Source organism: Aspergillus neoniger (assembly GCF_003184625.1).
Source record: "Aspergillus neoniger CBS 115656 unplaced genomic scaffold BO87scaffold_53, whole genome shotgun sequence".
NCBI classification, from domain to species: Eukaryota; Fungi; Ascomycota; class Eurotiomycetes; order Eurotiales; family Aspergillaceae; genus Aspergillus; species Aspergillus neoniger.
In genome coordinates, this window is record NW_020291181.1 from 14420 (window position 1) to 27774 (window position 13355).

General features: G+C 48.9%; 5 protein-coding genes across 5 annotated transcripts; 1 reads left to right on the plus strand and 4 right to left on the minus strand.

Annotated features, from left to right (window-relative positions):
* Positions 1-679: 679 nt before the first annotated feature.
* Positions 680-1505, minus strand: BO87DRAFT_463232 (MARVEL domain-containing protein). The gene is made up of 4 exons (XM_025629222.1): positions 1304-1505; positions 1125-1237; positions 940-1065; positions 680-889 (listed from the first exon to the last, which is right to left on the minus strand). The coding sequence occupies exons 1-4, from the start codon at positions 1451-1453 to the stop codon at positions 754-756; spliced, it is 525 nt and encodes a 174-aa protein (XP_025474607.1). The 5' UTR covers positions 1454-1505; the 3' UTR covers positions 680-753.
* A 182-nt stretch (positions 1506-1687) lies between these two features.
* BO87DRAFT_369531 (uncharacterized protein) lies at positions 1688-2889 on the minus strand. Its single transcript, XM_025621986.1, has 2 exons — positions 2478-2889; positions 1688-2409 (listed from the first exon to the last, which is right to left on the minus strand). Exons 1-2 carry the CDS (start codon positions 2777-2779, stop codon positions 1968-1970), a joined length of 744 nt encoding a protein of 247 aa, XP_025474608.1. The 5' UTR covers positions 2780-2889; the 3' UTR covers positions 1688-1967.
* Positions 2890-3885: 996 nt separating this feature from the next.
* Positions 3886-6270, minus strand: BO87DRAFT_320408 (TPR domain protein; the record flags this gene model as incomplete). Its single annotated transcript, XM_025619895.1, has 3 exons — positions 3886-4798; positions 4852-5550; positions 5606-6270. 3 exons carry the CDS (start codon positions 6268-6270, stop codon positions 3886-3888), a joined length of 2277 nt encoding a protein of 758 aa, XP_025474609.1.
* A 1509-nt stretch (positions 6271-7779) lies between these two features.
* On the minus strand, positions 7780-9565 carry BO87DRAFT_449231 (uncharacterized protein; the record flags this gene model as incomplete). The annotated part of the gene is made up of 6 exons (XM_025628345.1): positions 7780-8214; positions 8243-8616; positions 8670-8734; positions 8786-9165; positions 9233-9300; positions 9370-9565. 5 exons carry the CDS (start codon positions 9563-9565, stop codon positions 8264-8266), a joined length of 1062 nt encoding a protein of 353 aa, XP_025474610.1. The 3' UTR covers positions 7780-8214; positions 8243-8263.
* Positions 9566-10946: 1381 nt separating this feature from the next.
* BO87DRAFT_369534 (putative isoamyl alcohol oxidase) lies at positions 10947-12653 on the plus strand (the record flags this gene model as incomplete). The annotated part of the gene is made up of 1 exon (XM_025621987.1): positions 10947-12653. One exon carries the CDS (start codon positions 10947-10949, stop codon positions 12651-12653), a length of 1707 nt encoding a protein of 568 aa, XP_025474611.1.
* Between the last annotated feature and the right edge of the window lie 702 nt (positions 12654-13355).

The window sequence follows — 13355 nt, forward strand, 5'->3', positions numbered from 1 at the left end:
CTTGCTGGTCCTCGTTTCTTCTTTTGAACCGTGAAATCTAAAAGGCTTTCAATATGAAATTCTCCCTCTTTATCGCAATTTCTGCCTTCGCTGGCTATGTTGCAGCAGCGAGTATTCCACTAGAACAGCGAGATGATTCTTGTAGCATGGTGGGTGAATACTGCTGCACATGGGAAGGCTGTAAAGACTGTTGCACATACTGTGAACTGAGCATTGATGCCGCTCAAGGATACTGTCGCTTCGATCTCTGGTGAGGATTCCTTTACCCGTCCGAGTGATCTGGGTTCTGAAGTATACTAATGATCTCGAGGTAGAGACTCATCAACGAAGGAGGCGCTCAACCAAGTAGTATAGCGCCATTGGCCGTGAGGATGGATAACCAAGTGGATGGACGACTTCCCAAGGATTACAAGGACAACTTAGTGGAAAGTGGGTGTATTAAGAAATACCCGGGTCTGCGTCTACTTTGCAATGAACTGGGTTTGTTTCTGACCAGATAGATAATATTTCTCATAGCGAATGTCAAGTTACAATCAATGTGCAATGGGAAGCGAGCGTGGCAAAACAGCCGAGGAGGCTAACAACATATCAGAGAGAGCGAATTGACCGGACCATAAAGTCCAGTGCCTAGCAAACACTCAGTATGTCAATAATGGTTCAAGGACATAAATATAGTAGTAAAAATATCATGAGGAAGTGGTGTCGGACAGCCGCTGCACGAGATTTCACCGATAGGCACTTGTAAAACAGCCCTTATGTCAGGCCAGCCGCATTGAGGTTTTCAGAAAGGCGTTCTTGATGTAGCCGTTTTTCCGTTCCGGGCACACTATCAGGCTTCGCCCAGTAAATGTAGGCGGTCTCCAAAAATAGGCCCATGAGAGTAGTGAAACTGTCACGAGTCAGCAATGAGGATTCAGCGGACGTTTTCGAGTCACTTACAATGCAATGAAACTAAATGCCTCGGCAGTATAGCTTCGGGAGCAAGATACTTCTCCAATCCAGCGGTTCACGCGACAGGTCCTGCGGTTGAAGTTCAGAGCGAGCAGGATGAACGAGGTGAGCCACCTATAGTGATCAGCATTGACCCTCAACCGGCCTAGCCCTAGTATCAGAATACTACTTACAGGTAGGATATGATTGCATCGGTGACAAATAGTGGGATAATGTGCCACTTGGCCCGACGTGCTAAGCAGCTGATGCCTACAGCTACAGCTATGACGACCAGACTCGTTGTAGCCTGTACCAAGGTGAGAATAAGACCTTTCAAAAAAAAAAAAAAAAAGTACCTGAACAGACCACTTACAATGACAAGTGAGAAAATAACACTGAGAGTCTTGTTGTCCTCACTCACAGCCCAGGCTGTAATTCCCAGGACGATGATCGAGCTGATGGCTTGGATCGTCCGAGCAAACCAACCCACTAGCCCCAGAGGATGGCCAAGGTAATCATGCATGATGAGTGACTCAATATGAGATGTGGTATATGACAGAAAAGATGTAAAGGTGGATGAGTCGCAAAATGCGCACATGAAGATAGGAGTGGCTTCATGTTCCGCTATTCATCCCGGCCCGTATATACAATCCGCCAGAAGTCTATGATCTCATCGGTTGTGGGGACCCGACCTCAACCATGGATACAACAAACCGCAAACTCTATTGGATGTTCGTATATATGAGATATAAATGAGCAAATTGGTACTCTCCAGCAGTGGTTGGGTGATCATGAAATTATGCAGCTTACCCCACACTATTTCTATGGTACGACCTCCTTGGCAGAAGAAGCTCAACAGGACATCTATGCCCTCGACGGTTGAATCTCACAAAAATCAAGTCGATCTATCAATATTGATGAACCGAAAGCTACAGTATGCATTTGCGAAAGAAATCAAATAGCAGCAGATCCAACTAGGAAAAACCAGAGCAGATCGATGTGACATATTGACACTAGTAATGCAAGCATCCACCGTTTTACGCGGACCTGTCAACACCCCATGAAGAGAACTGCCTTACTGAGTGCGTTACCCCATTCGCATTCTGCTCCTGCGATACAACATGGGAAGTACCGTTGATTCTCATTGCTCTCCGAAAGGGAGACATTCCGTGCGAAGGCCGTGGTGCAAGTGGCTCGATCCAGCCTTTCTTATGGTCTACCATCGCATTCTGGACTAGCTCGCTCCATACCTGGTCGGTTGGGGTGAAGGAGCACTCAAAAGCCCACTCCAGAAAGATTTCTGCAATGTGTCCGTCCTCGGCGGAGGCATTATTTCCTGCTTCCAATTTTATTGAGGGAGTATGGAACGACACTTCAACAGAACCACCGTAGGCGGTCTTCTGTGCCAGGCGCTCGATATGAGTTCTGAGAGCTGTGTGATCCCCGTTCAGAATATCGCCAGATTTATGAAGACTCCAGCTGAAAAACGACATGAATTTGTCAGTATAAGGCGAGGCAATTGGACCAAGTCATCCAAAAGAACTGACTTTTGATCGTCTGCATCATCATGGTTTAACCAGTCATTAAGCCATCCGCCCAATATATCTTTGGGGTCACCGTTATCGCAGTCAGCGGAGTAGCTCCAACAGCGAGATTCCACATCATTTTCTGTCAGGAACTTGGCCGATCTTATACCGACTGTTTTCGAGCAGTCGACCCAAATATCAAAATCAATAATATTGTTATCTTCATTGACATTATGTGTCCCGAGTATTTGGAGTGATGCTTTAGGTGGCGCACTCAAATGCTCCGTCAGAGAAAGGTTAGCGTTCCCTATAGAAAGAGCCATGGTTCCTCTGTTCCAAAACTTTCAATTCATAAAGGAGTTTAAAAGATCAAAACAGGACGGATTCAATTATATGGGTAAGTGAGGTTGTGTTCCCTCAATGATGAATGATGGATGACAGAGGGCAGAGCCCGATCTGCGTGTCCTTGTGTCAGCCTTGTGAGCTCCTCGGCTCACGAAAAAGTCCAATTACCTAGCTCATGTTGTGTGCTTTGGTAATGAGTCATCTTGTGTAGCGCAATTAGTAGCGAGGTTCTGATCCCTGTACGATCTGACAGGGTATGTTTCAGCGTTCATGCGGAGAAGTATACCCGGATCGCCGATTCCAGGGTTTACCTAACGATATTACTGGATGTCGTTAGGCGTTAGCATTAACCTGTAGGATATCTCGTCAATTACTGACCTCAAGGGGGTAGGTCGTAAGTGATGCTTTAGGGAGTTGGAATTTAAAATTCCATGTAAATTCTATGGCCACGGCCCAAGGCCACTGACTGATGCCTGAGGCAGTAGTGTCTCAGCTGCGAGCCAATTTCGGGATAACCGAATGGATGGGATTAGTGGAGTGCATATATATTAATACAGTTCTAAATTCCAAGGACTTAAGCTTCACTCGTCCTGTCATGTGTTCATTGATGTATATTGATCTTCCTGCCCCAAACCAGTTACGTAAAGAGGCCAAATTGGCCCCTCGTGCATAGAAGCATCCAAGAGAGTCGCCTGGTTTCTCTTTTATCCTCTCCGTCCTTGGTCCACTTTCTGTTTACCTGTCAGGCTTCGATGAAGCTTGGCGTTGACTGATGTAGACTTAGTGATGAATTGCCTTTTTAGTAATGAAAAGAGTATAGAGTCGAGTGTGCGACGAAGAGGCACCCTGGCTCGATACCGAAGGTTTCTACGGCTCATCGATATGTTTATGTAGTACACTAACGGCAGTTCTAGCCGAAGTTACATATGTACAGTGGGTCATCCATTTTAAAATTTCAATTTTATGGAGATCATATTCAATTTTATAGATAGACTAACGCGATGGCAAAAGCAATTGTAGGAAAGCGATATGGAGAAAAAAACCCGGAAAACACCAACTGTAACAGGAGCACACTCTTGTAGACTCAACTACTGTGCACGACCATTCCATCGACTCGGCCGCAGTACCGATTATAGGTATCCCCAAATGTCTCATCCTCGCCAATGCATATTTTGTACGTCACTCTAGCGTAAAATTCAGCGTGGTCAGCAAGCTCAGGTGCCACCTCGCCATAAGTGCAGCAAAGGATCATCCAACACCGGACAAGGACGTCCATTGCCAGTCCCCATTGCGTGACACGCAACTGCCTACCTTTTTTGTACGGAATTTGCCAGCCTTCAATCACGTAGCCGAGGGATTCCAGCGTTCTGATAGCATATCCAATAGCTTTCCGCCAACGACCATGGGTAGCATGCACTTCTGCCAAAAACAGTCCTGTTTTACAGATCCCAAGACGAGGCACTTCCAAGGGTGATCGCCGATACGTTTGCTCAATCATAGCAATAGCGGCTTCTGTCATAGTGATTGCAGCAGTCTGCTCTTTAAGACTGAACGAGGATTTGTAGGCGATAGCTATGTAATTCATGGACGAGTCCGAAGCAGCCATGAGTTCTCGTCGCTTCGCCAAACCAGCTTCCCCTGTTTCGCGCACATCATGACAAATTGCGCAGTCACACTGGAATCCCCAATATTTCTGATATACATTTTCTGCTGTACCGTCATCCACGGGTGTTCGATACCAGAATTTGAGCTCTGTGTTTGCGGGAAGATCCTGTGTAGCGCGAAGTACCATCATATCTCCGATGAATGCACGGTATGTGTTCGGATAACAGCAGTGATTTACGTAAGATGCGAGACGCCAGATTCCGGTGGAATCAAATCGTTCATTATCAGTGTCAAGATCCCCGTTGTCGGCATTGATCCTGCAAATGTGGGCTGTACGTGAGGTTACCGAGCAGCCGAAACCATTAAGTGACATTACTCGTTCAGCCAAATAACTGGAAATGTCAGTATATTCCATGTTGCCCGCGCCCTGGAAAGTGAGACTTACGTATCGACAATGGGTGAACCGTCGACCTCAGAGACATCCACAGAAGTATATGAGCCATGGTACAGATCATTAAATGTCGGAATGAACGATGGGTTGTTGTGCAGCTTTCGTACGATGAGACTATTCAGTTCGGCTTGGGTACCTACTTTCATACTGTCTGTATCGGCGTACACCAATATTGAAACGTTGGTCATATCACCCTCTTCATGGAAAGCATACACAAAGGCCTTTTCACAAAGAAGTAGGTCACCGGCACGGACCGCCTGTGTTGTAAACAAACCACGTCCATGGGTAGAGGGCCTCACCTCAACAGGGCCAACATACGTTGCGTGGTCCAAATGTGGGGGTTTGAGTTTCGTTGCCTCCTCCTGCATTTCTTTGAATGGATACTTGCCAGTCTGCTGCTCTGTGAGTCGCGCTGCAGCCCGTGCAAACTCGATTTTAGCGGTGGCATTGTTTGGATAGGCCTTGCAAAGATCTACGTAAACATCACAGCACTCTCGAAATCTCTGAAGATAGTAAAGGGCCTGAGCTTTACGGAACAATGCTTTCTCAGCAGATCTATCCTTGGATAGGATATGCTCGACATCACACAGGGCCGCGTCGAACTGATGGGTTTTGAGGAATGCCTGAGCACGATTAAGCCTTACGGTAAGCTCTTCCTTGGGAGTTGTGGAACAATTCAGAGCCTTAGAATAACTGTACCATCGTTAGCGTTACTTTATCGTTTTATCAGTTTCAGGTTAATCTGTACCAGTTTATAGCAAGATGATAGTCCTTCTCATTGTAGAGATCGTTGCCCGTTGTTTTCCAGAAGTTAGCAGAGATACTATCTTCTGACTCATCTCTCCAGATTGAGGGCACCAGAGAGTCATCCTCCAGGATGAATTTGATATCAGAAAGATGGTCGACCCGCAGTCCACAATCTCCATCGCCCATGACTTTCAGATAAGGCTCTTTTATAAGCACAATAGTTCCATCAACGAGCCGCCCATCTGTTACGAGATCCCTATCCTGGTTATACAGCTGCAATGCAAGAACGTCTCCTTCCTCATCTTCCACCACCGTCACGATTCCTGTCTTCCTAAAAGCAGGAGTAAGTGCTCTCAAGAGGATGTAAGAGCCACGATGATGAGTCTCGATGGTAAGATCCTTGATGGGAATCTTCTTCAAATCTCCCAATGCTGCAATGGATGGTGGGTACGCAGGAGGGACAAATGACGTGCGAATCGCATTTTTGTCCACGGGTGTGGTAGTCTCCGCCAAGTAGCGATGAACAAACTGGTTTATTATCTCCTCGCGGGACTTTGTCAGTTCGACTGGCTGACCCCTGCGAGATTGGGCATCCTTTAGGATTTGCCTCTGTCCCTCCAGGTATTGCATGTATTCAGGAACGCGTGAGGCGTCGTGGCATTCCATCTTGTTGGTCAGTTTGGGTTAAGGTATGAGGTCGGTGTAACTTGTTGCGCGATGACTGAATATGTGGATGAATGAGGACTTGAATGAGAGCGAGCGTGAAGATGGGAGGAGAAGGAGGAAGATTTCATTTAGTAGAGGTGAGAAGGAAATCGGGACGTCAGTGAAAGCAAACGAGTGGTGAATGCAAACGAACGAGTGCAGCCGGAACTTGCCGTACTTCCATGTTTCACCAGATGAATCGCTTTCTCTACTTCGCAATAACAGTGCGAAATTGCTGACAGTAAGGGATAGAAACATTACTGAGCACATGGATAGTCACTAAACCAGCCTTCACTATAGTCATATATCTCATCACTAGTCATTAGGATGTGCGAATGGCATCACGTGCATTATTGCTACTATGATGGAACTTTGCGACTCAGCGAAATATATAGTAACACTAAAATAGCGGCTAGATCCAGTATGTATGCAGGCCTAATATAGTGTCAGCGAAGTGACTTCATGCCTATTCGAATGATCATGCTAGCCAAAGAATATGGCTGTAGCCACCTCCCATCTCGTACCATTCATTTTCTCCTCTCTACTCGCCTGCTCGAGTCGAACAGACCTCCCAAATAATGTCCTAAGACTGAACAACCAACAGCGGAGTATGGCAGTACAGTGCACTGACCATACCCCTACTACACCGTCCCATTTGACACCAAACTCCATCCCAGCAGAACTTAAGCCGCAAAAGTAACCGGACAGGCACACCAGAGAATAAAACTGACTCATGTTTCAACATTTTAGTCTCCATAAAGTCTACATTTGTAAGTGATGGAAACGGATAACCCCCTGCCGATCCCACGCTAACTTCACCGCATCTTCTGTGTGTCAAAATTATCAGTGTATTAGGATCGTCATGTCTGGGTCACTCTCCCCATTCTAATCTCCATTCACCAATACTTTCAAGCCAAACTAATTCTTTTCGACCGCCGTTGTCCCTTAAATCTCTCCGCAGGCTAAGATAGTAAGTAGCAGTGATCATTCCCAGACTGGGTGTTGAATAACGGCGGATCTGCTTATCAGATATGATATGATGTGCAGTGCTGTGGATCCCTCAAGCCATAGAAATACTACTTTGTAGGCTATAATTGTTAATCAATATAGTATATCATGGCCTTTTCGAGTCATGTTAACAAGAGGATGTCATGGTGTCTGAGCTACATATTATGAGTAGACTAATTTGGAGTTAGCGCTTCGGGCTGAAATTGCCTTTATAAAAATGTAGAGTAAGTCTCCCCGCTCGGGAAATCCACCCGATCCATGGTTTTAGATATACTATAGGCCTCATCAACGTAATTCCGGCAAATACTTTTCTCTGTCTCGAGATCTCCGGAATTGGGGGATTGCGGACATGCAGGGTGCTGATTCTAGGGTTTCGCGCGGGTCGGCCAGTGCGAACATGTCCAGGGATTTGGGGAGTCTCGGTTTCATTCCCGTGGGACGATGGAATTTTCGGGATTCACTCTGGTTTTGCATACTAAACACACAAAATATGTGACAAAATTCACTTTACTATTGCTGTAATCGTAGTGAGAGCTGCATCAGTGCGATAGCTGTGAAGTATTATGTGAATTAGGTTTAATCTATCGATCTATATCTATTTCGTCAGACTTCGTAGACGTTTATGCCGATGGCGTTGCTTATCGCATCTCTTTCAGATGCGTAGCAGATGAGCAGTAGGCCCCTTCATCTTCGTTGTTACCGAAGAGATGTCAGGCCGGAGCCAAGTGCTTGAGCACCATACACTCGGACCTTGCATGGAACACGTAGGCGGTGTCCCTCGTCTCTAATAAGTGCAGGATGCTGGGGTCGGGGTGCGGGCTAATCCCTTTGTCCAGCCGCATTCAGTAGCACTTCATAAGCAGCTGCACTATTGTAGGCCCAGTACAGACTATCATCCTGGCAGTACCTTTCACCGTGGCCATACGTGTTCGGCGGAGACATCTGTCTAATTTCCGGTACGCGGGCGGTCGATATCCTGGTCGATTCGGGTGGTTACCGCGATGCCCTGCAGCTCAACGTCGGAACTTCTTCGACTCTCATCGGCAGCGATATGAGCGTTCTTGGAGGCCATGGAGCTCAACGGATCGTTGATCTGGCGAAATCCATCGTTGTTGTGGGTGGTGCCGTTGGGAAAGTATAGCTTCGTGCCGGATGACGGGTGGGAACGGGCTTTGGAGACTCCGCTTCGCACTTTGCCGAGGAAGCCCTGAATCAGCGGCTTCATGAGAGGCAGACAGCCACAAATGATAGCTACATCGAGCTCGAGACAAGTCCAGACAGACTCTTTGGCACTCGAGGCTGAAATCAGTTAGTCGAGAACACCAACAGTGTTCCACGGGGAGGTAACTCACAAGCCAGGTCGGTAGTGACGAAGGTACGGAACTCAATCAGACGCATCAGACTGAATATACAGACCCTACTCAGTTGTTAGCACCGGAAATCGCATGCACTCCACAAGATAACCTACAGTCCACCCAGGGAGAACACGAGCGTCACAGCAATTTTCTGACGAAAGGTGATCTGTAGCCCCCAAACAATAGGTGTGGGTAGACACAGCACAATGACATCCTCAACCAGAGAAATCGCTCCCATCGCCTGGAAGAAGGCTCGCTGACCACTCATGCAATGTCCCTTGAGATCCTTGTCATAGTAGTACTGAACTGGAGTACACTGAAAAATGTTGACAAGCAGTGCCGTGACGGCCCAACAGGCAATAAAGCCAATCAGGATATTCGAGATAATTGCATACGCGCGCACCGTTCCCAGTAGACGCTTCAGGAACACGACGATCGATATCTTCACAAACGCAGCCGACGGCGCCCAAAATTTCTGAATCATCCATGAACCCTGTATCAATTTCGTGCATCGGTTAGTGGATGCCATCGCGAACAATGTGTTGCCGTTGAGAACATACAAATTGGATACGTCGCCGTTCGTCAGCCGGCAGAGAGCTAACTGGTAAACCCACGCCATTGAATGCGGCTATATGCGCAGCAAGAATTAGTATTCACTCGGTCGGCCAGCTATGCATGAGAAGTGCGAGCAACTCACTGTCCACAACAAAGGCGGTTACGCAGTAGGAAAGAATCAAGCCCACGCCCATCAACCAGTCCTCTACTTTCAGACCGGCGGTGGTGAAGCGCCGCGAATATAGTCGCAAGACATACGAAACGGTGGCCAGGGCAGCACCAATGATGGGTACGATGGTCAGGACATTCTTCCAGTACCGATTCTCTTCGTAAGTCATCCTGCACGGCCGGCGATACGAGTCAGCGATGCAGGGAGCAGCGACCAGGCGGGTCAGGCGATTCCATATAAGTTTCCCATTTCAGGGAGGGGGGAAGAGGGGGATTTGTGGTCTTTTGTGGTTCTGTGCAAGAAGGATCCGAATTAATGAATAATATTACGAAAGGGCTGTCGTCGCCACCAGAACCTAAAGGGCAAGGGGATGCGATTCTTTAACTCAGACTCAGCCCGGTCGGAGTTACGATAAAGATTGGGAAGGCGTCCGCTAATTTGTGCAAGACTATTTGAACCGGATGCAGGATTCATTGGCTTTTCATTTCCACGGCTCGGCGAATTTTTAACTTTTTTAACTTTCTCCGCCGCTAGATTGACGAGCCAGAACTGAGACCAGAATAGATTGACACTGAGTAATCGGCGGTAATTGATCGAGGTGGCTTGTCTGCGACCGTGGTTCAGAGGTCGATCTTTCTGTCCGCCGTGTTCAATGCGCTGTGCGTCCCGCTGGGAACTGGTCCGTACCACTGCGATCATCAGCGTATATCTGGTGGTGATAAAAACCCCAGCAATCCATCAGCTGGGATTCTGGGGGGCTGAGGGGAGACATGGCAAGGATCATCGGTGATTGTGTAGATAAATTCCTTCGCGTGGTCTATGCCGGCATGCCGTGCGATGGGCTTCAGGGGTCTTCCTGCAGGAAGATAGTTACCGAGCGAAGAAAACCCGAGAGACAACGTGGTGCAATCAATTTGAGACGCTGGTCTCAGATGGTGTCCACATGGTCCAATTGTGCAGGTACACAATGGTAGTAGTGGTCTAATACTTTTAGTACTCCGTGGTAATCTAGCGTAGGGTGAAGAAGGCAGCCACGATCTATTGTGTGAGGGCAAACGTGGTGGTGTGCGTTCAAGGAAAAGCTTCGGACGTCGACCGAAACCTAACTCCACTTACCAACAAGTCCCAACGGGACCTGCGTCAAGATTCCACCCCTTGAACATTATTGATTGGTGGCACTACATAGTTTATACCAACCATGGTGGAGCAAAGGGTCCACTTGCAACTCCATGCAGCTTCCTTGGGTTTTCTTCACAGCTACGGGCCCGGTTGCGGCGTATGTCGCCCAACTACCGCATTTCGCACTCTCCAGCTACCAAGCAATTCTTCCTCCACAACCCACAACCTTTGTCCACCCAGTCTTCAATAGCTCTGAATCGTATGAATCGTATGAGACATTGAATTGGTCCGTTCATTCCGTTTTTCCCGAAGGTAAGAAAAATTTCTCCTGAACGTTGGCCCCGACCGTTCATTCAAATGGTCGCGATCGTCGCTGTTTCCCCGTTCCCTTCCGCCGAGTTTGTCTCACAGCCGCGTGGCAGCCCTGAAGAATGACGCCTTCGCCTTCCAAGACCTCGTTGGCCCTTCTGGCCGTCCAATTCTTTGGACTGGGCTCCGCTTGTGGTTGCTCATGCACTCTGGATAGCCTCAACGCTACCCTTCAGGGTCGTGTACAGCCCTTGACCCCTTTCTCCCTCCCTTGCTTCTCCAACTACAATGGCCAGTCCGTCACCCCCAACGATGCCGCCTGTGCCAACATTCAGGACAACTACACCGACCCTTACCTCCGCACCAACTCTCCCAATGGTTACATGAACAACCAGGATGAGATGTGCTCGTCTAACCCCGAGGATCAATGTCTGCTCGATAGCAGCGACCCCACCGATCCTCTGGCCTTTGTCAACCAGACCTGCCGTCAGGGCAACATGCCCTCCTACTACATCGAGGTCAAGGATGACTCCGATGTCCGCCACGCTCTGCACTTCTCCAACTGCTCTGGTACCCGTCTGTCCATCAAGAACAGTGGTCATGATTACCTGACCCGCAGCAGCGGCAAGGGTACCTTGGCCCTGTGGACTCGCAAGCTGCAGAACCTCAGCTACAGCCCCGCCTTTGTCCCCGAAGGCTGCCAGGCCTCCTACAACGCTATCACTGCCGGTGCTGGTGTTAACTTCGATGAAGCCTACGAGTTCGCTCACCAGAACAACGTCACTATCCTCGGTGGTTACTCCCCCACCGTCGGTCTCTCTGGCGGTTGGGTCATGAACGGTGGCCACTCGGTCCTCTCCCCTGTCTATGGTCTTGGTGTCGACCGTGTCGTCCAGTTCAAGGTCGTCACCCCGGATGGCGAGCTGCGTATCGCCAACGAGTGCCAGAACCAGGACCTCTTCTGGGCCCTGCGTGGTGGCGGTGGTGGTACCTTTGGTGTTGTCCTCGAGAGCACTCACCGCGTCGAGCCCACCGTCAGCTTCGTCGCCGCCATCATCAAGTTCACCAGCAACTCCACCAACGTCCTCCCCTTCATGGACATCGTTGTCAACAACACCCTGAAGTGGGCCAAGGAAGGCTGGGGTGGTCACGTCACTGGCGACACCCTCGTCAACGTCTCCCCCCTGCTCTCTGTCGCTGAAGCGAATGCCTCCATGGCCGAGGTTGCCGCCTACGCCAAGGCTCAGGGTGGTTCCGCCGTCATCGAGGCCTTCTCTTCCTGGTACGACTTCTACGAGAAGTACGTCACCTCCAGCTCCGTCAGCGTTGGTGTCACCCACTTCGCTGGCAGTCGCTTGGTCCCCACCGACGTCTTCGAGACCGCCGAGGGTCGCTCCAACCTGATGGACTTCTTCGAGCTCATCCTCGCCAACGGCCAGACCCCTTACATCCCCGTCGTCGCCCCTGTCCTGTACAACTACACTGAGGGCTCCACCAGTGCCTCCCCTGCCTGGCGCAAGTCCGTCTGGGAGCTGGGTTCCGGCAGCAGCTGGGCCTGGAACAGCACCCTGCAGACCCGCGAGCAAAAGATTGCCACTCTGCAGAACATGACTGCTACCCTGGAGCGTATCACCCCTGGCAGTGGCGCCTACAGCAACGAGGCCAACGCTTTCACTGTTGACTGGCAGGAGGCCTGGTGGGGCGACAACTACGAGAAACTCCTCTCCATCAAGAACAAGTATGACCCTACTGGTCTGCTGAGCTGCTGGAAGTGTGTCGGCTGGGAGGACTCCCGGGCCAACAGCACTTGCTTTGCTGCTTTTTCTTGAGCCACTGGCTATTAGTCCGGTCGGTCTTAAGTTGTAAATATAATCAACCCACTGGTAGTGGGAAGACGCGATAGATTTCGTTCTTGTTCAACGACTTGATTTGTATATTATGTCAAGCATTAGATGATACTGTATACGCTTTAATGATTGAAGACATTCGCATGTTTCCAATAGATAATTCAATCTTGCATAGTGTCCAGATTTACCGGGGTCCTTCGTACATTTTTTGTAGTCATACCGAATGCGACAAGCACTTCCTCTTGTGTTCTCCACTTCACCGCTGGTTTCGGCGTATACTACCTTTTTTTCTTCCCGATGAAACCAAACACACAAAAAGCATTGATAAGAGGCTTCCAAGTGGTTCACGTATCTTACCTGAGACTGAGCCAGCAAAGGTAAAACGCAAATGTACGATATAGGTGGTTATCTGTGATTTGAAGCAGATGGGTCGGATGGGGATCACGGAATATATTTTTGCATCCACTTGGAACGGCACAGCGAAGAGGGGGGGGTGGGGGGGTTTCCTACTACATTCACTTTAAGTGGTTAGTACACAAAGTATACTGCGAATTCAGATGAATGTAGACGATTGATGAATACTCTAAATTGGACTCCTATACGCCATGGCTTCTATAGTGGAAATGTTAAAGACCCCACAACCCTTAGGCCCTGGCTGTGAAACAGGTGGCCGACCGGGCCAGC

Coding starts and splice junctions, on each gene's coding strand:
- BO87DRAFT_369531 (XM_025621986.1), bottom strand. CDS start 2,779: ATGGCTCTTTCTATAGGGAACGCTAACCTTTCTCTGACGGAGCATTTG. Junction 2,410..2,477: donor GATGATGCAGACGATCAAAA/GTCAGTTCTTTT, acceptor GTCGTTTTTCAG/CTGGAGTCTTCATAAATCTG.
- BO87DRAFT_463232 (XM_025629222.1), bottom strand. CDS start 1,453: ATGCATGATTACCTTGGCCATCCTCTGGGGCTAGTGGGTTGGTTTGCT. Junction 1,238..1,303: donor TTATTTTCTCACTTGTCATT/GTAAGTGGTCTG, acceptor ACCTTGGTACAG/GCTACAACGAGTCTGGTCGT. Junction 1,066..1,124: donor GATGCAATCATATCCTACCT/GTAAGTAGTATT, acceptor TGATCACTATAG/GTGGCTCACCTCGTTCATCC.